The sequence below is a fragment of the Sitophilus oryzae genome, unplaced genomic scaffold, assembly GCF_002938485.1.
Source record: "Sitophilus oryzae breed Bouriz unplaced genomic scaffold, Soryzae_2.0 scaffold_1576_pilon_pilon, whole genome shotgun sequence".
Taxonomy (NCBI): domain Eukaryota; kingdom Metazoa; phylum Arthropoda; class Insecta; order Coleoptera; family Curculionidae; genus Sitophilus; species Sitophilus oryzae.
Window position 1 is genome coordinate 1,776,976 of NW_022146254.1, and position 27,043 is coordinate 1,804,018.

Here is a 27,043-nt window from a genome sequence, read left to right on the forward strand (position 1 = left end):
TACTACTAGTCATGACCTATGTATGCGAAACCTGGACACTTAAAACGGACATTATAAGGAAACTGCAAGTCGCACAACGCTCAAGTGAACGAAATATGCTGGGAATAATCAAGAAAGACCGTAAAAGAGTAGAGTGGATACGACAAAAGATCCAGGTAATAGTATAGATGCAATCCACAGAATCAAATCTCTCAAGTGGCTGGCAATGGGCAGGACACCTGGCAAGAAGGATGAACAACAGATGGACCACAAAAATTACAGCATGATACCCACTAGAAGAAGACCAAACCTTCGATGGGACCGAAATATTAGGAAATTAATAGGGGTAACTTGTGCCCGCATAGCCAACACTAGACAACAATGGGCCCAACTACAAAGAGAGTATCTAAATATGTGAGGGAGGCTACACCATAATTGAAAATGGTTGAATAAGCTGCTGAATGAGCTGAAATGATTGATTATTATGATGAGAACTAAGTAGACAATGATTTAAGTTATATGCATAATATGACGTAGGCATATAGCAATTTTAGGAAAATGGTCATTTGCCTAGGCATTAGCTAAGTGCCGCGGCAAATAGCAAAATGATAACAAAACATTTATATTTTGCTATCTGCCTAGGTATTTTCTATTTGGCGAGTAAAAAAAAATTATAACTACTACTGGGTAAATGAATTTGTAGTATAGTATGACTTTTTTTGAAACTTTAGTTTCGGAGATATAAATTTAATCGGACCTTTTAAAAAAAATATTTTTTTTCAGAAACTATTTCGGACAGAGTTTACCAAAAATGTTTTTAATAACTACTACTGAGTAAATGAATTTGTAGTATAGTATGACTTTTTTTGAAACTTTAGTTTCGGAGATATTTTATTATCTACACCAGTCATTTGACCAATGCCATCATAACCACCTATCCTGCATTGATTTTGGACTGTTCTTTTGTTAAGGAACATTTAAAAAACCTAATAATTAATTCTCTGCTGGTTATGTTTTTTGTAATTATCTTTTAGTACAATATGATGCTTTGGAATCATATTCTTCGATGCCCAAGCTATACAGGTATCAAAAGCTGATACTAGTTCTCCATATTTAATTATTCGACAAAATACCGGGTGCATCTCAAAAGTCGCTCACCCCTTCAAATTTTTTATTTCTTAAGATAAAAACGAGATTTGGTATGTTAGTATATGCCATAAATTAGGATTAATTGACGTATTCAATTGTTTTCTGTCACTTTCTGTTTCACCGGAAATGACTACAACTTTTGAGTTTTAAATGACACTCTGGTATTTTTTACTTTAGTCGATAGAAAATGACACTCTGTATAGAATGTCATATCATATGTCAATTTTTGACATTTTCGCATATGGCTTATTTGAAATGGTAACATACGGTTCATTACGACAATTTGACTCGAAATGCCAAGTGTGTGGTACCAAATTATTCTTAAAAAATGTGATTTGGGCATCATTTAACCGGCTAGGACAAGGCACTAAAAACATTAGACGATCAAATCTATTTTTCCAAAGATTTCATCGTCTAATGTTTTTATTTGGCAACTTTTGATTTTTAAATAGCATCCTTGGTATTTTTTTACGTTATTCGATAGAAAATTACATTATTTTTCCAAATATTTGATTGTCTAATGTTTTTAGTGTCTTGTCCTGGCCGGTTAAAAGATGCCCAAATTGCATTTTTTACGAATAATTTGGCCCCTTGATTAAAAATTAGTATTTTTACAACAGCCATGGCACTCTAGATTGAAATTTAAAATACTATTTTCTTAAGCGAAAATGTAAAAAGTTGACATATGATATGTCATTTGATTCATAGTGTCATTTTCTATCGAATAAAGTAAAAAAAAATACCGAGGATGCTATTTAAAAATCAAAAGTTGTAGTCATTTCCGGTGAAATAGGAAGGGACCGAAAAGAACTGAATACGTCGATTAATTCTAATTTGTGTCATATACTAGCATACCAAATCTCGTTTTCTATCTAAAAAAAAGTTATAGGTGTGAGCTACTTTTGAGACGCACCCTGTATAGATCCACAGGCGGGTGAAAAAGTACTGGATGTTTTTCCAAAAAAGCTTTTAAACATATTAAATCCTTATAATAAATGCCTTATTTTATGTCCAAGTATCCAAAAATGAAATTATATACCGGGTGTGTGTTCCATAAGAAAAAATATAACTTTGATATGGATCTTAGTTCTGACACACCCTGTACATTTGAAAATAATTTTGAATTATTCACCTTTCCGTTTTTGTATAATTAACCGAGGCGACCGAGGCGCGCCGCCCTGTATAACCGAGGATTTACCTGAAAAATATTACCATTCGCATCAAGTAGCGTAACATACTTGAAAGAATCATTTTCTTTCGCTAACATTTCCACCGTTCGAACATTTTCCACTTGTTTTCCACCTGTATGTTTCTAATACGTTTACATTGCAAAGTTTTCAATCAATTTCAAAAAAAAAATTCTTTGAACTACAGAAGATTCGCTGAACTCATTCGTCGTGCCCTCCAGTCGCTGTGAATGCATGTCCTGAGAAAGATTTTCTTCTAAATGCGATCGAATGGTAACATTATGATAGACGATGTTTTATGGTGTGTCATCGACTTAACAGGTGTAATGATCGGCGATGACACAATCTACATAATATATAAAATGCTAATGTTTATCTGTGTCGTCTCTACTGAAGTATCGACTTGCTCTAGAAAGTTGCTTTTTCTACTAAAATATAGCTAATTGGCTCTTCTAAAAACTGTCGTCGCCGGATTTTTTGTTTTTCATTTAATTAAAAAAATATAAACAGTCGTGGCAGATGCGCCAGGCTTCAACTAGTTTGATATAAATGTTTTAAGTATCTACAGATCTAATATGCATTTAAATAAAAAAAAACTAAAAAATTAAAACATGTTATTCATCAATTTGTCTGTATAATACTTTCGTTTTCCTTAAGAATGTTAAATGGAAATAAGATAGAAATACCGTTGGCTCGTATTTCAGTAATCTGAAGACCTTGAGAAGTTGGTCAGACCGCATATTTTCCACAACGCCTTCAAACAAACCACGTTGAATGGAAATTTCTTCAAACGACAATAAACCGCCTATTGAATGCAAAACACACAATATGTAAATATGTTTCAGTAATTTGCAAAATAGTAAACAAGAATGAATATCAAAGACACTAACAAAACAATTTGCAGAAAGCTAATGAGATGCTATAAATGCCTTATTTTATGTCCAAGCTCAGGGTTTCAATAAGTATAATTTCTGTAACTTTTTATGATGTGTATGGTTCTTTGGTTTCCTGCATTTCTGGTTTTACCTGCTGCATTGATTAATATTTTTGGATTATCTAATAATAACTATTTTTTAACAAGAGGATATACAACTGTGTAAAACTATTACACAATTTAATAATTCTATTTAGTACACTTTATCTTCGTGGCAGTTGTTGGTTACTTTAGTTTTAATTCTTAGTCCTTTTATGACTCTCCCTGGTTAGATGGTATCGAAGGCATTGTTAATTGTTTTTTTTTATAAATTCGTTGATGTCGTCTATGTTTATATGATCTTCTTAAATATTATCATATTTTTATTTTTTTTTCAATTGGGTTATTTCTTTTGGAAAAAATATTATATTTTGTGGTACTTTCTGTTGTTAGTTTCTGTGACAGCTTTTTTTGAGTCCTCTTAGCTGTTTTGATGTCTGATTTTCTTCTAGTTTCGTAAGTGTATGTAACTTTTGATTTTTAAATGACAATCTCGGTATTTCTTTACTCCATTTGGAAATGTGAACTCCATTCTGAATAAAATGACATATCATATGTCAACTTTTTTAATTAAAAAAAATCCAATTTAAATTTAAATTTAGGGTGTCAGTTTGATTCGAAATACCCGATTTTTCTAAATATGTTAATGAGCCACCCTCGTTCAATTAGAAAAAAGTGAGTTATGATTAAAAATACTATTTGGGTATCTTTTAACTGGCCAAAACCAGACACGAAAAACATTAGACGATTAAATCTATTTTTTCAAGGCTCCTTGATTAAAAATTAGTGTTTTATATACTAACGTAGCAAACATCGTTTATTTATCTGAAAATAAGAAAGTTATAGGGGGTGAAACTTTTCTGATACGCCCCGTATAATGGAGGAGCGTGTAAGATTTTTAAAAATGTAATAAAAAGTCGCAAAGAAATACGTGAGCGTTTCAGATATTAATAGTGAATGCGCACTACGTGTTTCTGATAATGGCGGGATAATAATCTGCCTATTTGTATGGTGGGGATGGCCATACGAAGGAGTAGAAAATGAGAAAAGAAAAAAAAAATAAAAAGAATATTCAAATGGATGTTAAATGAACCCTATAAAGAAGCTCCTATTCAAAATACTGACCATTCGGACGCTGCCAAAACTCATTGCAGATTTTTTAGAAATATGTAGTTCTCAGCACCCCACTTATTGATAATTTTAGCTACTTCAGCTGGTGAAAATGAGCAGATTATGTTATTCCCGTGGTTCTTGAATGATTTAAAAAAAAATAACCACGCTCGAGAATGTCCAAGTGACGTTTTTTAGCGAACTTTGTGAATCTCTCATTTCATTATGTCACACGCTAAAATCGTCAGATTATCTAGATGCACTTCTATGCCTAGCTATGCATTTCTATCATTTTTTTACTACTCTGTACAGCTCCCTACGCATACGACTCTGTATAAATAATATGTAATGGTTCATGTATGGTGGAGGCACTTAACAGGGTTCAAGGTTAAGGTGCATAATCTAAATAAATTAAATTGACTATTACAATTATTTAAAATTACTAATTTAGAATTGATGCATTACATCTTTATAAAATTATATGCAATGACCGTAAATAATACTAATATTTTAAATTGCAGGATGTTGGTCTCAACAGTCCTTCTTCTTTTGGCCCTTTCAACGTCAGATGTTTTTGGAAATAAACTGAACGTAGCTTATCAATGGAAGACCGTGGAGTTCGAATTCCCATCCTACGAGTCCAAATTAGCTGCCATTTCGTCGAAAAAATTCATTCAAGACAATCATCTTCCGCTAGGTTTGGAGGTTTATGGAAAGAGATTATTTGTAACTTTGCCTAGATGGAAATATGGAACCGCTGCTTCTCTGGCTTACATTGATATGAACGAAGGTATTTTTTAAAGTTATGAAGTGATTTTATAAATTTTGTTTATGGCTACCTATATTATTATTTGTAATTTAGGTTTTAAGTAATGCTTGACATGCATTGCTGCTAGAGCTTAACACCATTATTCCAGAATTCCATATTTAATTTTATTCTACCGATAGTTACAGTGAAGCCTGCAAAAGTAGTCATGAGAATGGCCACAACAGTATTAACTAAAGTATATACAATTGGTAAAAAAACATTATACAATTCACCAATACTATTTAGTAGGCTTTATCTTTGTGGCAGTTGTTCGTTGCGTCCTCTTCTTTATCTTCAACAGGTTGAAGACTTTTAAGACTCTCCCTGGGTAGATGGTATCGGAGGCATTGTTCTTTTTTTATAAATTTGTCACGATCTGCTTAAATATCATGTTGTGTTGAAACAGTAGGTGACCAACAAATCTTTAGAATGGTGGAGAAATTCACTAGGGCAGAGACAGGCAAAAAAGTTCATTGTAGATCATTCGCCAAAATTTACAGCAGACCTGCTACGCAAAAGACGGAAAGACAGTCAAAGCTGTGGTGGGTTTACTAATAGCTGAATAGACTTATAAAGCTGATGGGATTGACCGGCGAAGTGCAAGTTTTATTAATCTGAAGAAGAAAGAACACATTTTATGGCAGGCTTTAAGACATTCTAATAAAGAATACATATATTTGGATACACAGCTCAGGATCTCTACTACAAGAAATCAACAGAAGAATTAAGTTAGCATGGATTACTTATGGAAGAAACTCAATCATATTCAAATCTACAATGCCACTCTATCTAAAGAAGAACATTCCTAGAATGAACATTCGACCAATGTGTACTACCAGTCATGACCTATGCATGCGAAACCTGGATACTTAAAACAGTCATCATAAGGAGAAACTGCAGGTCGCACAATATTCAATGGAACGAAATGTGCTGGGAATAACCAAGAGAGACCGTAAAAGAATAGAGTGGATACGACAAAAGATCAAGGTAATAGATGTCATCCACAGAGTCAAATCCCCCAAATGGTAATGGGCAGGACTCCTGACAAGAAGGACGGACAACAGATGGATCACAAAAATTGCAGCATGATACCCACGAGAAATTAAGAGACCTAGAAAAAGACAACCGAACCTGAGATGGGACCATTATATTAGGAAATTAGCAGCAATGGGCTCAACTACAAAGAGATTATGTGAGGAACGCTACACCATAATTGGAAATGGTTGAATAAGCTGAAAATGATGATGATGCAGCCTGGCAAATGTGAGATTATCCTATCATTGCCCATCTGTAATAGGCAATGATAGGCCATTGATAAAGAGCTTTATGGAATGGTCCATCTCCAAGTTACTAGACTTTTTCAAATGGATAGGACTGGAGAATGTAACCTAAGGATCAGAGAAGAGGACAATATATGTCTAAAGGTCGCAATGGAACAGGCCGAAAGCCACCTCGAAGAATCTAATCTAATCTTTAGTCTTCAGTGATTCCTACCTTGCATATTCTTACTTTATTTGCAGCCAATTAGGTACTTCGTTATTAAGCTATTTGATGCTACTTTGATCCTGTTCTAGTTCCATCTTTTATTATGGCGCCTCCTTGGTATTTTTACATCTTTCGGATACCACTGTGGTGGATACCATAACTTTGGTGCCCAATCCTTGGCCAGTTCATCTCAATATGTGACCTGCCTATTGCCATTTGAGATATGTAATTATGAACATTACATGTGTTGCCTAGATCTTTAGATTAATCCACCTTGTCTTCATGTGGTACCTCTTATCTGGTGTTTTCATATTAATTCTTGTTTTAATAATCAGTAGGGGTAATAGTTTAAATAGTTTTATAGCTGTATGTTATAAGTGCTTGTATTAACGGATCGAAACTTGTTCCTTTAGATGGTGTGATAGAATTCTGGCTGAATGCTTTAAATCCCAAGTTTAGTTTTATCTTATAATAATAATAGCTCCCGTATATAGCGTTTGATGCCTTGGGAGGAGCAAGGTACAGCTTGCCATGCTAGAGCCGTTCGATATACAAGAAAGGTAATGTGGCTAGCACTACGCTTCAACCGCCTATATTATTACCTGTGAATCCCAAGTACTCATTTAAGGCTGAGTCGACCTAGGTACCGAAACTATTTTTATTTTAATAAAAATAGTCGGCTGATGAAATGCCGGGTGTGGGATTCGAACCCACACCTTGAGATTGGTAGACGAGAGCCTGTACCTCTACGCCACCGGGCACCTTAGTTTTATTTTAATTTATTAAAATAGTGACCATATTTGCATCCATTTGTTGGAAGCAGATGCCGAATTAGGCCTATGTCCGAAATAATTAGACATATATGGCGATTATAATTAAATATACCTACCTATATCCACAAAGTTACGCGGAAGAGTTTTGATTGCATTGTTTTCAACTTCTATGCGGAGGGTGTTAATCTTTTGTTGTTATATTATACCAAAAAAAGATTAACCCCTTCCGTAAAGAAGTTATATAAAGACTATTAATAACCACGAAGTTGCACGCATCTGGCAAGTTTAGTATGGACAAATCGCCATATGTCTAATTATTTCGGACATAGGCCAATAAAATTCGGCATCTGCCTCCAACATATTCATCTACTATCTACTTTTAGTGCAATTTATATCATCGCAATAATCTGAATATTTACTAGTTTATTTTTATTTCTGTGGGTAGAGATAACAAATACTATGAAGATTAATGCATACATGCAAGTTTACAGTTTATAATAATATAATAAATTATTATTGAATAAAAACCATTATAATTATTAATTAATTTGTATAAACGATTTACAAATAGTACATTAAAAATGCTATTTTATTAATCGAAAGTGTTGTGTGAAACAACAAAAGATAAATAAAATTTATACTTAACGTCGATAATAACATAGTTGTGTGTATTGGGTTATATTATGCATGGGATAACTACTTTTCCTATTTTTAAAAAAATGACGCAAGCAAATTTAATCAATTTGTATTTAATCTAACACTGGTTTCCTTTAGTTTTGAGGTATCGTGTGATATTTTATTCTGTATGTAAACTTATATAAGGCTTATAACAGATAGTTAATAAAATATAAAAAACAAAATTTTTATTATATTATTTGTGGCATTTGTGGCACAAAAAGGCATAAGATTGCGCATCTTCTTTTATCCTTTAATCAACGGCGGATATACGTCTTAGATTATAGGGTAAGTAATGTAAGGTGTTTAATGACAGTGAAAAAATATGAAAGAAAAGAGATTTTAGATTTAAAAGATTTTAGTCTTTTTGTGGTGTTTGTTGAGGAGACAGCTTCCTGTTAAAAACCCCGTGAAAATCCCAAAATTGTTCTATTTAAATCAAGGAAAATCTCTAATTTTTCTCGGTCGTAACTTCTGAGAAATCTATTCCAGTGTCTTAGACCGTTGCGTTGGAGGATTTCCATTCCAGGTTATGGATCGAGTCTTCCAGGTTCTTGAGTTTTAAGCTGGTTTCCGCTAGGGAAGCATAATGGTTCTGGTCCAGTTAGTGCAATGTTCGCTCCTTTTCTAGCTAGATCTTTTGCTTTTTCATTGCCTTCTATTCTTCTGTGAGATTGAACCCAGAGTAGGAGGACTTTATTGTCTTTGGCTAATTTGTTCAGCCCCTCTAGGCATTATTTGACCAACTTCGAACTGATGGTTATTGAGTTGATCGCTTTTAGTGCTGCTTGACTATCGAATGGCTATTTCCTGTTTCTGATAGTTCCTATCTAAGAAAAGTTGTACGCATCTTTCGATAGAGTAGTTTTCTGCTATCGATAGAAGGATGCTGGGGTAGGTGCTCATTGGTTCTAATTACAAATGAATACAATATTTCATCGTGATTTTTTTCAATATTTATTTCCATTTCAAATCATATAATATAACGACTAAGCTGCGAATTGAAATAAGTAACTTATTAATTATTTATTAATTTATTATAATATACATATATTAATGAAATTGCAATTAATTCTGATAAATATCATAATTAAATTGTTTTAGCTGGTTAGTTACAAAACCACTAATAAACAATATGCATTTTAATATAATATTTTGTTATTTGTTATAGTACTAAATAATTGTTGCTAAATTATGGGAAAATTCAACAAGTGTTACAGTAAAATCACTTCTTTTCAAACTTCGCCCAGGGATGTGGCCTTAACACAGTTCCGAGATACGTATGTGATTAACTTTACGCCAGCTTCTGGTTTATTATGCGTTGTTGTCGTTAATTAAGCATATGAACATTTCGCTGTCGAGATACGTCGCATTCCGCTATATTTTTCTTCTTGTCTTTCGAGTAATATCTAGTTTGACTTTGCTTTTTTAATTAAGAGAATATTTTCATAACTGTGAAGGCCGGATCTAACTACTCACACGGTATTTGTTTCAGACATATACAGGGTTGCCCAGCGTTCCGTAAGTTATTAAGCTCTGTCTACACATAACGCCTGTGGTTTATCCAAGATCATTTTTTTCTTAAAACGCAATATAGCCTAGAGAGCTGATGGGAGTAGAATACTATATCCAGGACTATCAAAAACATTTAGATAATATTAATCAGTCTTAATCATCTGCTGATGATGCTAACATGGTTAGCGAAACGCGCGTCCAGTGTAAAAGTAAAAGTGTTTTGGTGTATTGTGGTGATTTAGTGTTTTTTTTGCTGTGTAACACCAAAGGTTCCAACCCCCAACTGTAAAAATATTAATATAAGTTTTTATTTTTAATGTCAAAAAAATATTGAACGAGTATAACGAGTAAGTAACATGGAAACAAAACATTAAAATTTTCTTTATTTTGTGCGTACAATCGCATTCCAAGCAAAAAAGTCAAAACTGGGTTGTACCTACTTTAGAGTACAAATTAGAGTAAAACAAAGAAATAGAGTAATGATGTAAATCAACACCTAATAATTTTTTTATAATGATTAGTTAATTTATTATATTAATCAAGTATTTTGTAAGATTAAATCTATTAATTATTTTTTTGAAGGAGATTTAAAAAACTTCTTAGGTCTTAATCAAATAGAAGTATGTAACACAGAGTGTTTATTGGTACAAGGCCAGTAAGAAAACTTCTTACGTTGCGTTTCTTCATGTCCTTTTTTATTGTATGTAGGAGTGTCAATAAATTTCTCAATTTCTGACCGGATTAAACTCGATTCTCAATGAATTATATCATGACGGTGTCTATTATCATCTCTTCATCTCTTATAAATGCATATTTTTGCTCTAGCACATCTAAAGCTGTTTGCTTTGTGCAGCCAAAGTATACAAAAAATACCTTAAACTTTGGTACAGCCTCTCAAATAGTGACATTAGGATGTAGGTTCTGTGTACTCTGTTAATTTAATTAAATATAATTTGAACATTGATCGTATTGTGATTTTCTAGTTTTCTTTACAATATATTTTAGGTAATAAAATGTCTTGATACGTTTTCCAGAAGAGAGTCTAATATATTTAAACTTTTTTCTGTTCCAAAATGATTTCGATGAAAAAAATGTTCTTGAACTTCAAAAGAAAATTAGTAGTATTTACTATTCATTTTCGGCATGTTTTAGAAGAAAAGGAACATAAATCCAAAATATTCTTGAAGCCATCATTCAATAATTAACAACATACTAAATTAGCTGTCAGCTTTGTTACTAGTATAAGTAAAATTTACATTGTAAGTAAATTTACAGGTGCCCGGTGGCGTAGAGGTACAGCTCACGTCTACCAATCTCTAGGTTATGGGTTCGGATCCTACAGCCGGCATTTCATCAGCCGACTATTTTTATTAAAATAAAAATAGTTCGAGTACGTAGGTCGACTCACCCTTAAATGGGAGTACTTGGGATTCACAATCCTGAGGTAATAATAGGCGGTTGAAGCGTAGTGCTAGCCACATTGCCTTCCTTGTATACCAAACGGCTCTAGCCTGGCAAGCTATACCTTGCTACCCTAGGCGTTAAACGCTATATACGGGAGCTATTATTATACAGTGTGTTAATTTTAAAACTTCCCACCCTTAATATCTTTCTTGCAGCAGTTAAAAATATGAAAAATCGGAAAAACACGTCAATTTTATTAGTAAGGGGGACACTTTAAAATAATATTTTTGGCTTTTTTCTTTCAACCCCTTAGGAAAGGTAGATGTCACCCTTGCAATCTTAAATAGGAATGGGGGTCAAGTGGCACATCGTTTTAAAGGGTATTTAATTCTCTTTTCAGTGGTATCCTACTTTGTTGCTTTTTGTCCAGATATTTCCGAATAATCGCGTTTCAAAGTTGCAGAAACAATTAAACATGCCTGCATTGAGATTTTGGGTTTCAGGCTAGTGTGTTTACATAAAAATTATTGCAGTAGATGTTCTTGTAGTACAAATGACTAGAAGATTAGGTGATAACAAGGACGTAGCCATTACATTTTTCTAGGGGGTCGAAATTCGAAATATTAATAAACAGAAAACATCATAAACATTAACGTTTCCTTTCTCAAATTCGAATGAGTGGCAACCTCTAATCAGTTTCACAGGAGGATTTGTTAACATTCCAGCAGGACGGTGCTATAGCTCATTATTTTTTTGCGGTCCGACAGTGGTTAAACAAGAGATTTCCGGGTACATGGATTGGCAGAAGGAGACCAATTGAATGGCTTTCGAGATCACTTAGACTTTTGTATTTGTGGGGGGACATCTTAAATCCATTGTTTATAAAACACAATCTACTGACATTGATGATCTTAAATTACAGCAGAATGCCAGTCAATTCCCGGTGAAGTTTTCCGAAATGTTTGGGAGATGTTTGAACCTAATCTTCTAATCATTTGTACTACAGGAGATCCATTGCAATAACTTTTGTGTAAACACTAACCTGAAAACCAAAATCTCAATGCAGGCACGTTTAATTGTTTCTGCAACTTTGAAACGCGATTATTCGGAAACCTCTCGATAAAAAGCAATAAAGTAGGATACCACTGAAAAGAGAATTAAACGCCCTTTAAAACTATGTGCCACTTGACCCCCATTCCCATTTAAGATTGTAAAGGTGATTTTAAGAAAGATGAAACCCCTTCCTAGGGGGTTAAAAGAAAAAGGCTAAAAATATTCATTTAAAACGTCCCCTTAACAAGTAAAATTGAGGTGTCTTTCCAATTTTTTTATATTTACAACAACTGCAAGAAAGATATTAAGGGTGGGAAGTTTTAAAATTGACACACTGTATAACTAAAATTTACAGAGACCTACAATATTTTGATTAACATATATAATATGTTTGATTTGTTTTTTTATAGCACCCAAGGATTCACCTAAGCTGAAACCCTATCCTAACTGGACTGCCCACGCCCTTTATGGTGGTGTACCGGAAATAATATCTCCCTTTAGAATCAGAGCAGATCAGTGCGGTAGATTATGGGTTCTGGATACTGGTATAGAGGTAAGCACTCACTGAATTACATAGAGAGAGAACTCAAAAATATTTGTTAATACAGTTTTTTTATTGCATCTTGCAATGTAACTAGGGTTAGTTGGAAAAATGGTAAACGATTTTAACAAAAATAATTTTAACAAAGTATAGCTTTGAAACTTTGACGTTTGCACTCAAAATTCTTCTCTTTACTTAATAGGTACTTTGATGGTTGAGAAATTTCCAACAGATTCCAAAAAAAACTTGTTTACATTTACTCCGCTGGGGGCAGGACCAGGTTTGAGATGTTTGGCAAACCCATGCTAGACCTATCAGACCTAGGAGACATATCACCCTCGGACATAACGGCCTATGTTAAAAGGCTGGGTCTTGAGGGTGAACTTTAACGCTCTTTGTATATTAAAGAGCTTGTAGAAAGTGAGCCACAATAGGCCCTCGCGGCCGCAATGGAGGGTCCCATGGGACCCACTCTTAGTCAATTCGATACAATACAATACAATACATTTACCCCATAGGAAAATCAAATATTGTCCTATTTTGGGGTAAATGTAAAAATATTTTTTAAATGGGGTAATAATGAACCAAGAACTATACAAGTTTGTTATTAGTTGGGTTATAAGTTTATCAATGTGTTTAAATGTTTACAGTTTTTCCCATGGAGACAAAATAAAACATTTTATTATAAAGACAAATAATTATTTATTACTGTTTCATCAAAAGTGTACACAAAATATTAAGGTTTTTCAAAACCATCTATGTTTTAGGAAATTTTTTTTCTTTATTATTTCTTTTAGTTGTGTTAATTTTTTATGACCTGCCACAACTTTGTTGGTAATTGCTCATGGTCTTAAAAAAATATTATTATAAGGATCAAAAATCTCCAAAAATTAAATGGAACACGCTGTTACATTTTTTTAAGTCTATGCTCACTAGAAATGACTAGAGCAGACTGTTGCTGTTTCATGATTGATCGAAGCTCGCAGCTGCAACTAATTGTTTATACCATTTTTCTGCAATCCATCTTTGGTCAAAAGAAATTATATTTTGTTAAAACGATTTTTTATCTCTTTTTTCGTATACTTTTCTGTTCTGTACTAAATATAGCGCCACTTTTCACTGTAAATAGGTTGAATTATTAAAATATCAAAATTCTATCTGCATAAAAATAATAATACAGTGTAAGTTGGAATATTTGGCGTACAACAGCAAAATAGCACACTAGTTGTCCACAACACATCAAAACATTATTTTATTTTGATGAAGAAACGCGCGTTTGGCGAACCGTTATATGTAGTAGTATACAAAGATATTTAAACTCAACCTAACCTAACCGAGTTTAAATATCTTTGAGTAGTATACCATCAACAAATTATTAAATCTGGTTCATTTGCAACTGATCCTTAATCTCCAGATTGCTACTTATGTTCTTTTATTTCAAAATTATTCAATTCCACATTTCTAATGATTACAAGAATATACACAAGAAGTGTATTAATTATAATCATGTTTTAGTCAGTTAATTTATTTTTTATTGAGTTGTTATAAGATATTAATTATTAGTTATTTCATTCAATTTATACAGTGTGTCAATTTTAAAACTTCCCACCCTTAATAACTTTCTTGCAGTTAAAAATATGAAAAATCGGAAAGACACTTTGAATTAATATTTTTAGCCTTTTCCTTTTAACCCTTCAGGAGGGGTAGATGTTACCCTTACAATTTTAAATGGGAATGGGGGTCAAGTGGCACATCGTTTTAAAGGACGTTTAATTCTCTTTTCAGTGGTATCCTACTTTGTTGCTTTTTGTCCAGAGGTTTCCGAATAATCGCGTTTGAAACTTGCAGAAACAATTAAACATGCCTGCATTGAAATTATAGTTTTCAGGCTAGTGTTTATAAAAAAATATTGCAATGGATCTCCTTGTAGTACAAATAATTAGAAGATTAGGTGGAAACATGGGCGTAGCAATTATAGTTTTTTAGGGGGGTCGAAATACTAACAAACAGAAAACATCAAAAACATTAACGTTTATTTTCTTAAATTCGAATGAGTGGCAACCTCTAATCAGTTATACAGGAGGATTTGTTAACATTCCAGCAGGACGGTGGCTCCACCTTATTACTTTCTTCCGATCCGACAGTGGTTAAACGAGAGATTTCCGGGTACATGGATTGGCAGAAGGGGACCAATTGAATGGCTTCCAAGATCACCGGATTTAACACCCTTAGATTTCTTTCTTTGGGACATCTTAAATCCATTGTTTATAGAACACAACCTACTGATATTGATGATCTTAAAAGGCGAATTACCGCAGAATGCCGGTCAATTCCCGGTGAAGTTTTCCGAAATGTTAGGGAGGAGTTTGAAAACACACTTTATTATTGTTAACAGGAAAATGGACAACATTCTAAACAACTTATAAGATAGGGTGTAAGTGATGTAATGTGATCTTCTAATCTTTTGTACTATAAGGAGATCCATTGCAATCATTTTTGTGTAAACACTAGACTGAAAACCACAATCTCAATGCAGGCATGTTTAATTGTTTCTGGAACTTTGAAACGTGATTATTCGGAAACCACTCGACAAAAAGCAACAAATTAGGATACCACTGAAAAGATAAATAAACGCCCTTTAAGACGATGTGCCACTTGACCCCCATTCCCATTTAAGATTGTAAGGGTGACATCTCCCCTTCCTAGGAGGTTAAAAGAAAAAGGCTAACAATATTAATTTAAAGTGTCCCCCTTACAAATAAAATTGATGTGTCTTTCCAATTTTTCATACTTTTAACTGCAAGAAAGATATTAAGGGTGGGAAGTTTTAAAATTGACACACTGTATGTTTATAGCAATTATTAAATATTTTATGTTGATAATAAATACTGATTTTTATTTTTTTACCTTTATAATTTCTTTCGAATACTAGTTATTTATTTTGTTATTTATGATATTCGTTATTGGTTTTCATGAGGCATAACAATTACAATTGTTTATTAGAAATGATCAAGGTTGGCAATTTTTCAAGTACTTCTGCGGTTTTCTAGTATGTAGTAATGTCGGATCTGATATTTCCAAAACATTTTTTATGTTGAAAAAGTCTTTGGACGATGACAGATAAACTAGTTTTTATGGAAAATTATTATGATAGAATTAGATTGTTAAAAGACTGTGTGCAAAGCCATTTTCACTATATTTTTTTGATATGATGTTCAAGGTCAGAATTTTTTATTATGTTTTTAATTTTTAACAAGTTACATAATGAATTGGACAAGAAAACATACAATGCATTCAAACTTACTTTGTTTACTGTTAAATTAAATTATTATTATTCATTAATATACGTTTCAACGTTAGCTTTTGCCTAATGAATGAAGGGACGAAAAACGGACACCTTAAAATTTAGATGTATTTTAAAGTTTAATATATTTTGTTCTAGTAGGCCGATTTTGATGATTTTTAAGCAATTTGTAGTTAAAATATTTGACTTTTAGTATCTCTCTCTAAATTAAAAATGAAAGTTTCCATCTGTAAATTATACGAGGGAAAACAAAATGTTGATATTTTGGGGAAAGTTTGAAACACCCTATGGAATATGTTTACAAAGCAAGGATTTTAAAAACAATTTTGTCATCTAGACACGTCTTTTCTATATAGTATGTTTTTTTATTCATCTCAATAGCTTTATTTTGTGGAGATATTCGCTTTTGAATAAGACAGTAAGGTGTCATCAACAAGTCTTCATCAACACACTTATAAAATAATGTTCATTGTTTTTGTAATGTAACTGTTATTGAAAAGGCATATTATTATTGTTTATTGACGTTTACTCTAGTAGAGATGGTTTTAAGTTCTGATATATCGGCTGTTGCTGCTTTAATTGATCATGGTAGAGATCAACTTTTGGACTTAAAACTATATCTGCTAGAGTAACTGGCCAACACACAATAATAATATGATTCTTCAAAGTGGTATTACATAAACCATAAATATGTATATGTTTTGTAGGTCTGTTGGCTAGGACGAAAGCAAATGTATGCTGTTAATGAAAATAATAGATACGAAAAAATGTTGTCAAATACTTCAAAAACGTATATCTCCAAAAAAATTAAACGTATTGAGATGAATTAAAAAATAAACTATCGAGAAAAAATACATCTAAATGATAAAATTATTTTTAAATTGCTTGCTTCGTTAACGTACTCCACAGGGTGTTTCAAACTTTCACCAAAATATCAACATTTTGTTTTCGCTCGTATAATTGACAGATAGCAACTTTCATTTTTAATTTAGAAAGATATGCTAATAAGTGAAATAATTTAGCTATCCAAACCTTAAAAAACCATGAAAATTAGTCCACTAGAACACAACATATACAACTTTAAAATACATGAAAATTTTAAGGTGTCCGTTTTTCGTGCCGGTGAGTGTATTTTGTATGCAATGTCTGAATCACATCTGAACAATAGACTTTTAAACATATTTTAGGGACTCCTAGAAACGGAAGAGAAAGTTGGCGACGAAAAATGGTTCAAGAACACAAGTTTATTAGTTTATGATCTGACCAATGATGCTCTTTTAAGAACATACGAAATTCCTGCGGAACAGAAAACAGAAGATTCCTTCTTCGCTAATATTGCAGTAGAGGATGAAGATTGTCATGTGAGTATCTAGCTATAATTAAATTTTGGTCAGTGATAGGTCATTCTAAGTAAGATTGCTTTTAGGATTATAATTCTTCTTCTTCCTCTCAGCCATTACTCGTCCACTGCAGAATGCTGCAGTGGTGCTCTCCACATCCAGTTCTTACCGGCTACGGTTTGGATATCATCAGTCCATCTTTTAGGAGGTCGGCCGACTAGGCGTTTTGCTAAGCGTGGCCTCCAGCAAAGAAGTCTTTTTGCCCATCTTTCCTCGGACTGTCTGGCCAAGTGTCCTGCCCAAGACCATTTAGAGTTAGCTATCCTCTCTACAATGTCCGTTATCCTCGTCTGTCGGCGAATGTCTTCATTTCTAATGTGGTCGCGAAGACTGATACCCATCATGGCACTTTCCATAGCTCTTTGGCTCACTCGCAACCTGTTCACACTTCGTGCCGTCATCGTCATAGTCTCCAAACCATAGGTCATGACAGGCAAGACGCATTTGTTGTAAACGTCTCTTTTTAGACTATTTGGGATTTTGCTTTTGAATATAAAGTTAAGTTTACCAAAAGCTGCCCATCCGAGTTTGATCCTTCTAGAAATTTCGGTTGTTTGATTTTCCTTGCCGAGTTTTATGGCCGAGTTTTTATTTTATTTTCCGGGCAAGGAAAACTCGGCAAGGATTATAATGAATAATGACAATTCATGTAGAATTAATTTACATATTAGAGTTTGGTTGGATTTTAGATTTGTTTCTTATTGCAGAACATTTTGTATTGGTGTACATTTTATTCACACAAATGTTCTTTATAGTCTTTTGATGTGACTTTCACTTGATTAACAGAATGAGTTTTAGTTACATCAAATTGCCAAAAAGGATATTCTGGAAAGACTGTTCTGTTTGGCAACTAGCAAAAAAAAAATCTACAAAAAGGGGCCAAACGTAGTAGAAATATGTTATAACCTAAGTATGAAGAGTTTGATATTAACTAACTTGGAATATTTTTGAATTTGAAGTTTTAAATTTGATGAAATTTTAAAAGTTGATTCGTGGTTATGTTCGTCTCACAGAAGAAGTTTAATATGTCTATACTAAATGCTATAAAAAATATATTAGATAATAGGAACCACTATATGCCTTAAAAATTGCTTTTTAATTTTTGTAGATTATAGATAGTATAGTATTTATTCTTCTTGAACAATTCTTTGTTGTTCTTTTAAGTTGTTATGTTTTCATACTAGTTCTTATTATAATTTGTTCTTTATTATAATAATGGAGTCTTTCAAATATTAAAATAACATATTTTTATGATTATTTTTAGAATTCTTATGCCTACTTAGCCGATTTAGGTGGTCCCGGATTAGTAGTGTATTCCTGGAAAAACAACAAGAGTTGGAAAGTAACTCACAACTTTTTCCACATCAACCCATTGGCTGGTGACATGAACGTTGCTGGTATCCCGTTCCAATGGACTGACGGAGTTTTTGGATTAGCTTTAAGGCCCGAAAAAGATGGTTATAGCACTCTCTTTTTCCATCCCATGACTGGGTTTGATGAGTTCTCAGTTAGTACTCGAGTAAGTAGGATATGATATTATGTATCAAGTAAAAACATTAAAGATATTAAAAAAATAAGAATCAACCAACCATCACATATTATCATCACAGCACGTCGAGTATGTACGGGGTGGTCCGAACTTTATTCCGGAAACGTCGGTCCTAAAATGCTTAGTTTCGGAGATACAGGGTGTAGAAGTTTTATTTTTATTTCAATTTTCTCCAAATAATTTCTGAAGTAACGTCAATGTTTGGATGAAAATTGGTATCTGGGACTTTTTGATAAAATTTGATTTTGATGTCAATATGACTTCTACTTGTAGAGAGCGCCACCTACATATTTTTTAACTAGTTTGAATACTAATAACTTTTCGTCCGTACCTGTATAAAACTACTAGCGATGGGAACTATCGAATGAATTAGACTATCGAATGGTTAATGAATGAATGATTTCAACTATCGAATGGTTTTATTCGAATAAAATCATTCATTCATTTGTATACTAAAGCATATGTGACAACCTCGCCGTGCGACAGAATGGTTATCGTTGCGCCACGACTATCGAATGCTTTTGATAAATGAAATTTAGTATTCGTTTGATTTTTGTATGCGTCAGTGCATTATTAGTTCTTCCAAATTTTTATAACTTCGCCGTATAAATACTGTGCTATTTTTGCATTTATTAAAATAGTTAAAATACTAAAATAGTAGTTATTTTTTAATTTTATTTATTGACGATTGTGTGCATGTGCAGGTGGTCAAATTTTTTCCGAAAATTTGTGTGGTTTTCCGTAGTCCGATCTTTCAATTATTTAATTTTATATGGTATATGGTCTATTTTTTGGGAAATTTTGAGAAGTAGCAATTTTTAAGAGAGATGAGATGAACTTACAATTAATTTTAAAAATACATATTTGCATTTTAGATGTTTTAATAATATGAATTAGTTGGAACTTAATAATCATATTTAAGTAATGTGGTTAAGTAAATGGGGGGTTATCGAACTCAAACTATGGGGTGAGAAAATCAAAATGAAAGTTTTACACGTGCCAGTTTAAAAAAAAAGTTAACGATGTTTGTATTTTGTTTATGCTAATTCTCTTACATGTAGTTTTTTGCGAAGAAATGTTTCATTTATTTTTTAAAGTAAATGCCAGTAAAAGTAAATATAATTTTTAAATAGTAATATAAAGCACCTAATATAAATAATTTTGATTTCTAATTTTTTATTTATATTTTCGTTCCATTACACTGCATGCTTAGAAAATTAATAATTGTTTATATTTCATGATTTTAAAATTTGTTGTTAATATAACAAATTAGTTCTGTAATTATTATTATTTAATAAACCAACGTTGCCAAAAATTTAGAGACTATATTATTTTTAAATAGGATCTAATATAAATAATTTTGACATCTAATTTGTTGTTTATATTTTGCTACTACTTAAAAAAATATTTATATTAAATCATTTTAAATTTTGTTGTTAATAGGTATAACAAATTATTACTGTTATTATTATTTATTAAACCAGTCTTTGCTTAAAAACATTAAAAATCATTTTCTTACATCCAAAATAACAAGTATTATTGCAGTGTAACAACAGAATATTAATAAAAAAAATGCAGAATATATAGACATACTATCCCTAACTAACTAAAGCCCTTCTAAAGCCAAACAATAATATTCTTTGCTAATATCAACTAATACCACAATATGGCAACAGCGCCCTTCATAATGTATTTTCTGTGTAAATACTAGCACCTCAATAAAAAAAATAATCTATATCTGACTCCGCAAAAAATCAAAGATGCCGGCTTCTTTCATAGCATTGCCACCGACCGCTGTCGGGTTTCTCGGAAAGAAACCTACGTCGCCGGGCGACAACTAAAATTCAGTTAATATTTTATTATAATCGATCCTGACGAATAAATGAATTTCATAAATGAATGAATTTTATAAATGAATGGTTTTTGCTGACGAATTACTAGAATACAATATTTCAAGGCAGATGACGGATCTATTCGATAATTTTTATTCGAATAGTTTTCAACGAATGTTTTCTTACTAACTATCGAATTATTCGAATGAATTGCAACTATCGAATGTTTCGATAGTATTCATTCGATAGTTCCCACTACTAAAAACTACCGAGTAAAGAAATATACATATTATACATTTTCGACGTTTCTTACGTAAAAAAAGATCTCTCGGTAAAAATCGCTACGTGCAATCGTTCTCAAGATATTTAGAATAAAAATAGTCAATACAAGTCATTATTGACAAAAAATAAACATATTGAGTAGATTTATTTTTTTAAATTAACCATAAATATTTCTTCGAAAAATGAAGATGAAACATTTTCCTTTGAACTTTTGGCACAAAAACATTTCATATTTATGATCTCAGTCTAGTAGCTATTTAGTGAACATGTTTAATTTATGTCAATCATGACAGGTATTGATAGTGAAATTAGATTATTCCAAATATCTCGATAACCATTACTCGAAGCGATTTTTAGCAAGAGACCTTTTTTGCATAAAAAACGTCGTAAATATATATATTTTTATTTAGTAGTTTTATACAGGTACGGACGAAAAGTTATTGGCCTTCAGACTAGTTAAAACATATGTACGTGGCGTCCTCTATAACTAGAAGTCATATTGACATCAAAATCAAATTTCTCATGTTAAAAAACTCCCAAAAAACAATTTTCATCCAAATATTGACCTTACTTCAGAAATTATTTGGAAAAAATCGAAATAAAAATGAAACTTCTATACCCAGTATCTCCAAAACTAAGCCCATTTCAGGACATACATTTATACAACTTTTTTACTTATTTTTACATTGACCACACTGTATACTAACAATAGTCCGTTAAGATACATTGTAGTTCCAGAGTTATTCGAGAAAACCGAAAATTGAAGATTTCAATTTTATTTTTTTCTGACGTTAGTTAAGCTATCCCAAAAAAATAAAAGAAAATAAAATATGGCGCTATAAGAAAATCGAAAAACTGAAAAAAAAAGTTTTTTGGCGTTTCTTAAAATTTTAGGATTAATTGAAATGGGAGATGAACATTTTATATAAATATTCAATGCTCTTTCTTCATAGCTATAAATTGTGATATAAATGCCATCTGATTTTTTTAAGAAAATCAAGATGATAAGCATATACATTTTGCTAGCTAATTCGTTCTTTTCAATCACATTTCAGGTACTGCGAGACGAATCTTTAGCCACCAATTCCAGCAAGTACTACGAGTTTAAACACCTAGGCAGTCGAGGTCCCAAAAGTCAAAGTGGCGCAGCATTTGTAGACAAGAAAACAGGGGTACTGTTTTACGCTCTGGTCAACCTTAACGCTGTTGCTTGCTGGCGTACTACAAACCCCAAGTACACCATGGAATCCCAAGGAAGAATTTATATGGACAACGAAACCATGATCTTCCCTAACGACGTAAAAGTCGATAATGAAGGAAATCTGTGGGTACTGTCTGATCGTTTGCCTATATTTATGTACAGTGCTCTGGACAAGAATGATTACAACTTCAGAATAATGACAGCTAAAGTACCCGATGCCATTAAAGGTACTGCATGTGCTGCCAAGTTTAGTCCTGATCCAGAAATAATGAATAAAATTACCAATAAGTTAGGAGGAGGAGATAAAATCAAATCCAGAACTTCCGGATCTGCAAGTGCATTCACCTTTAATGTGATTGTATTAACAGCAGGGTTAATATTATCGTTAACCAGGTAGTTTAATAAAATGACTGTGAAGGAGTCAAAGCTGTTATAATCTTCATTGTGACGTTACGTGATATACTATACTCGGCCTTTTGTTTTACAATTCCATTAGACGAATTTAAATCTTAAATTATTTATTGACAAAAACATAAATAAAAAAGGTTCGTTGCTTATTAAGTTAATTTAAAAAAAATGGATACTGAAATAATGTGTCTCTCCAACGAATCAGGAATTTTGACAGACGACATCAAAACATATAATTTACCATTGAATTAAAATGGCTGACAGAACTGTCTCTGTGATTTATCCTCTCACTGAACAGACTATACCATTTTGGTCATCTTGAAAGCGTGGTCCTGAGTTTAACATGTATGACAGTGATGACAATCAAATAAATGTATTAAAAAGAGATAAAAGTTAGGTTGACACATTTCTTCTATTCGGTATTGCCGGATTTTCATTTCTGCATCAAAATCTTAAACCGCACAAGTAGGCGTTTATGAAAAATGTTGCATCTAGGATTGAAAATATATTTGTCACAATTAGTTACTCGTTTTACACAGCAAAATATTATATTTAGTATTCATGGAACTTTTTAAAATAGTTTATTTTTTCTACACACATTTTCTTACCCAGGTAAAAACCGACAACATTGTGTGCCGTTTTTCATCTTTTGTCTCTCTGTCTGTCAACCGGTCATTTATCTCTCTGCCGCATGCGTTAAAATACAGACCACGCAAGTGTCCTGGATGGTATATGATAGAATTATACCGTATGATCGAAAAAAAACGGCGTCCAGTTGGCTGGGAAATGAACATCAATGACATTTCCCATATAAATTTACATTTAAAATGACAGCGATCTTCATTCCATAGCCATCGCTGACGCCGTTTTTTCTCGATCATACGGTATTAGATATACAGGGTGTCCCAGGCTGAGCGTCCATTAGAAGTTTCTAGAGAACCAAAATATCTAGATCGGAGATTTTTTGCACATCATCGTTTCACAACGAGATCTATCGATTAAAAGTATTTTCAAAATGGCGGCATTTCCAGAAATACCGAAAGTTGACAGCAATTTTCTTATTATAAATAGATGCCCCCATTTTTTATTACATACTTAAATTCTCTGTAAAATTCTATGGATATTGATGTTAACACTCTATACCTAACATTAACCGTTTTTGAGAAAAAAAAAAATAAAATTTTTGGACGAATAAAATTACCTGTCAAAAAACATTGTATAGCGCAAAAATCAAATTTAGTGATTACCACAGCTACTGTGACATAAAGAGAAGACATGTACCTATCTATTTGAAAAATTAAATTGTTCAAATGTCATATAATAATGGCGGTAGCTGTCATGGAATTGAGCGATTAAAAAATTATCATAAATAATTTTTTTCAAATTCCATGACAGCTGCGGCCATTATTATATGACATTCGAACAATTTAATTTTTTAAATAGACATGTGGCTGTTTCCTCTATATAGCACAGTGGCTATGGTAATCACTAAATTTGACGTTTAGACTATACACATATTTTTGACAGGCAGTTTTTTTCGTTCAAAAATTTTAAATATTTTTTTTCTCAAAAACGGTTAATGTTAGGTATAGAGTGTTTAATATCAAAATTCATAAAAATTTACAGAGAATTTAAGTATGTAATAAAAAATGGGGGCTCCCATTTAAAATAAGAAAGTTGCAGTCGACATCCGGTAATTCCGGAAGTGCCGCCATATTGAAAATATTTTTAATCGATAGATCTCGTTGTAAAACAATGATGTGCAAAAAATCTCTCCGATCTAGGTATTGTAGTTCTCTAGAAACTTCTAATGCACGCTCAGGCTGGGACACCCTGTATATATATTTTATAAAATGCAAGAGATTTTAATTTTTTTCTTTATAATTATGATTGATTTGTTCGTAATGTCTGTCCAAGGTGTCGGGGGTCTGTCCAAGATTTCGACAAACGACATCCAAAAAATGACAGAACATACAATTTACTGTTGGAACACCTGAATTTCGGACGTTTCTTTGTGAAAAATAATATTATCATTGATTTTAAAAAGTGCGTAGGAATTTTGTGCCGTCATATTCTTTTCGCAGAGTAAAGCTTGATTTTCATGCATCGGTAATCCGACGAGACGTTGATACGATATTAATTTTATTTTATTTGTTATTTGTTTAGATTTCGATTGGTTAGAAACGGTTAACCAATCGAAGCCTTTAAATTCAACCAATAAAATTAATATCGTATCATCGTATCGTCGGACAACGGATTCATGAAAATCAAGCTTAAGTCCGATATTCCGATGGAAAAATATTCACTACAATATTAAACGAATTGTTTTTTTCCCGATTTTGTTTAATTTGTTCATTATTGCAATAACCTTAGATATTAAAAATATTAACTTATAAATGCGATAACTTTACAGATTATGTTGACCTATTTATTATTTATTTTTGATATTACTGAGTAGCACAGTCACGTTAATAGGACAGGGTTTACGATATTTTCGTATCAAACGATTTTTTCGATATTTCTTATTAAAGGTTTGCGTTTATGCGAAATTTATCTGTACTTATTATTTTAATAAGTAATAAATGCATTCTAGTGCCGTATTACGTTTAATAAATTTTATATTGTTATTTGTAAATCTGTGTTGATGTAAAATGTAAATAGTAATATCTAATATAGAGGGTTGTTCACCATATTCGACACGGAGTATTGTAGCTAAACGATTAGATTTTTACAAATTGTAAGGTTTGGGTTCGTTGAAGGACTATTAGAGCTACAATCTAAAAATATTTTTACAAGATACAGAGTGTCCCAAATAAGTTAAAACTATTATAGTTGTATTTTTTTAAATGGAACACCCTGTATATTATTATATTTTTAGATTCTACGATTAAAATAAAGGTAAATTTGATTAAGGTTTATTACACTCAAACCTTACCGTTTTTGAAATATTTTCAATTTTATGAAATTGCAGTAAACATTTTAAGGCTTCATTTCTCCAAGGGTATCTAAGTTTTTAATACTAAATAATTACTGAAGTTTATTTATTGATCAGATATTGTGTTGCAATAATAAACGAAATACTACCTTATACAGGGTGTCTAAAAATTTTTATTAAATAATTACTAGCTTTAAACGCCAATAACTTGTTTAATTTAAATGGAACACCCTGTATATTTTACGAGAATCAGATGCACAATTTAATTGTCTATCCAATTGTATTATACCATTTTTACCTATCTCTTCAAGTTTTTGTAGAAGTAGCATTTTCTTATAATTTAGACCTCATTTATCACTATACCCATGGAATATTGACATTTTAGATTATTTTAAAAATGTAACAAATTTTCAAAGAGTACTAAGTACAAAGAGATACTAATATGGTCGATATAATTTGCTTATTTCATTAAAAAATAAGAAACTTTGTTTAAATATTTGTTAAATAGCACCAATTAATATGATCCTAGTATTTAAACTACATTAATTCACTGTTTACGTTGATTAACAATAATTTTTCCAAATACTAAAAACCTGAATTTTGTATGTGTATGAGACAGTGTGGTAAAATGTACCACCTTATAAATATATTTCATTTTTTGACGAATGCTTATTTATAACAACAGAGATGTTCATTTATATAACTTATTATTGTATTGATTTCTGAGTCAAATCCACATTTATTTAGAATAATTTATTAATTAAAACAATTAAGTATGTAATTAACTAATTGTTAGGCGGAAATAATAGGCGGAGTATATTAATAATTAGTAATAATTGGTATACTCTTTTACAAAGACTTAAATAGTTTTCTTTTTGTAAACAAATGGGCTTACAATATTATTATTTTTACCACCTGTATATTTTGTACACATGTTGCTGTGTAAAAAAATCTAAAATGTCAATATTCCATGGGTATAGTGATAAATGATGTCTAAATAATATAAAATGCATTTTCTACGAAAACTTGAAGAAATAGGCAAAGAATGGTATAAAACAATTTAATAGACAATTAAATTGTGCATCTGATTCAAGTAAAATATATAGGGTGTCCCATTTAAATTAAACAAGTTATTGCCGTTTAAAGCTAGTAATTATTTAATATAATTTTTTGAACACTCTGTATAAGGTTGTGTAATTTTTATTATGGCAATATAATATCTGATCAATAAATAATCTTCAGTAAATATTTAGTATTAAAACTTTTAATACCCTTGGGGAAATGAGGCCTTAAATTTTTTACTGCAATTTCACAAAATTGAAAATATTTCAAAAACCCAAAACTTATAATTTGTAAAAATCTGATCGTTTAGCTACAATACTCCGTGTCGTATGTGGTGAACAACCCTGTATTTTTGTTCCGTACATGAATAGACCTAAGTACTTAATAAGGTAGTTTGTAAGTTAAAAATGTAAATATT

The 27,043-nt window shown here is 31.8% G+C and overlaps 1 protein-coding gene across 1 annotated transcript in view; it reads left to right on the forward strand.

The window, feature by feature from the left end:
- The window catches only part of LOC115879159 (protein yellow), a 38,596-nt gene extending 15,155 nt beyond the window's left edge, over window positions 1-23,441 (forward strand). Inside the window, exons 2-6 of the mRNA XM_030895844.1 lie at window positions 4,920-5,188; window positions 12,522-12,664; window positions 17,144-17,317; window positions 18,621-18,875; window positions 22,075-23,441. Of these exons, the coding sequence (XP_030751704.1) occupies window positions 4,921-5,188; window positions 12,522-12,664; window positions 17,144-17,317; window positions 18,621-18,875; window positions 22,075-22,617 (1,383 nt within the window). The 5' untranslated portion in view covers window position 4,920 and the 3' untranslated portion in view covers window positions 22,618-23,441. The remainder of the gene's footprint in view (window positions 1-4,919; window positions 5,189-12,521; window positions 12,665-17,143; window positions 17,318-18,620; window positions 18,876-22,074) is intronic.
- Window positions 23,442-27,043: the final 3,602 nt, after the last annotated feature.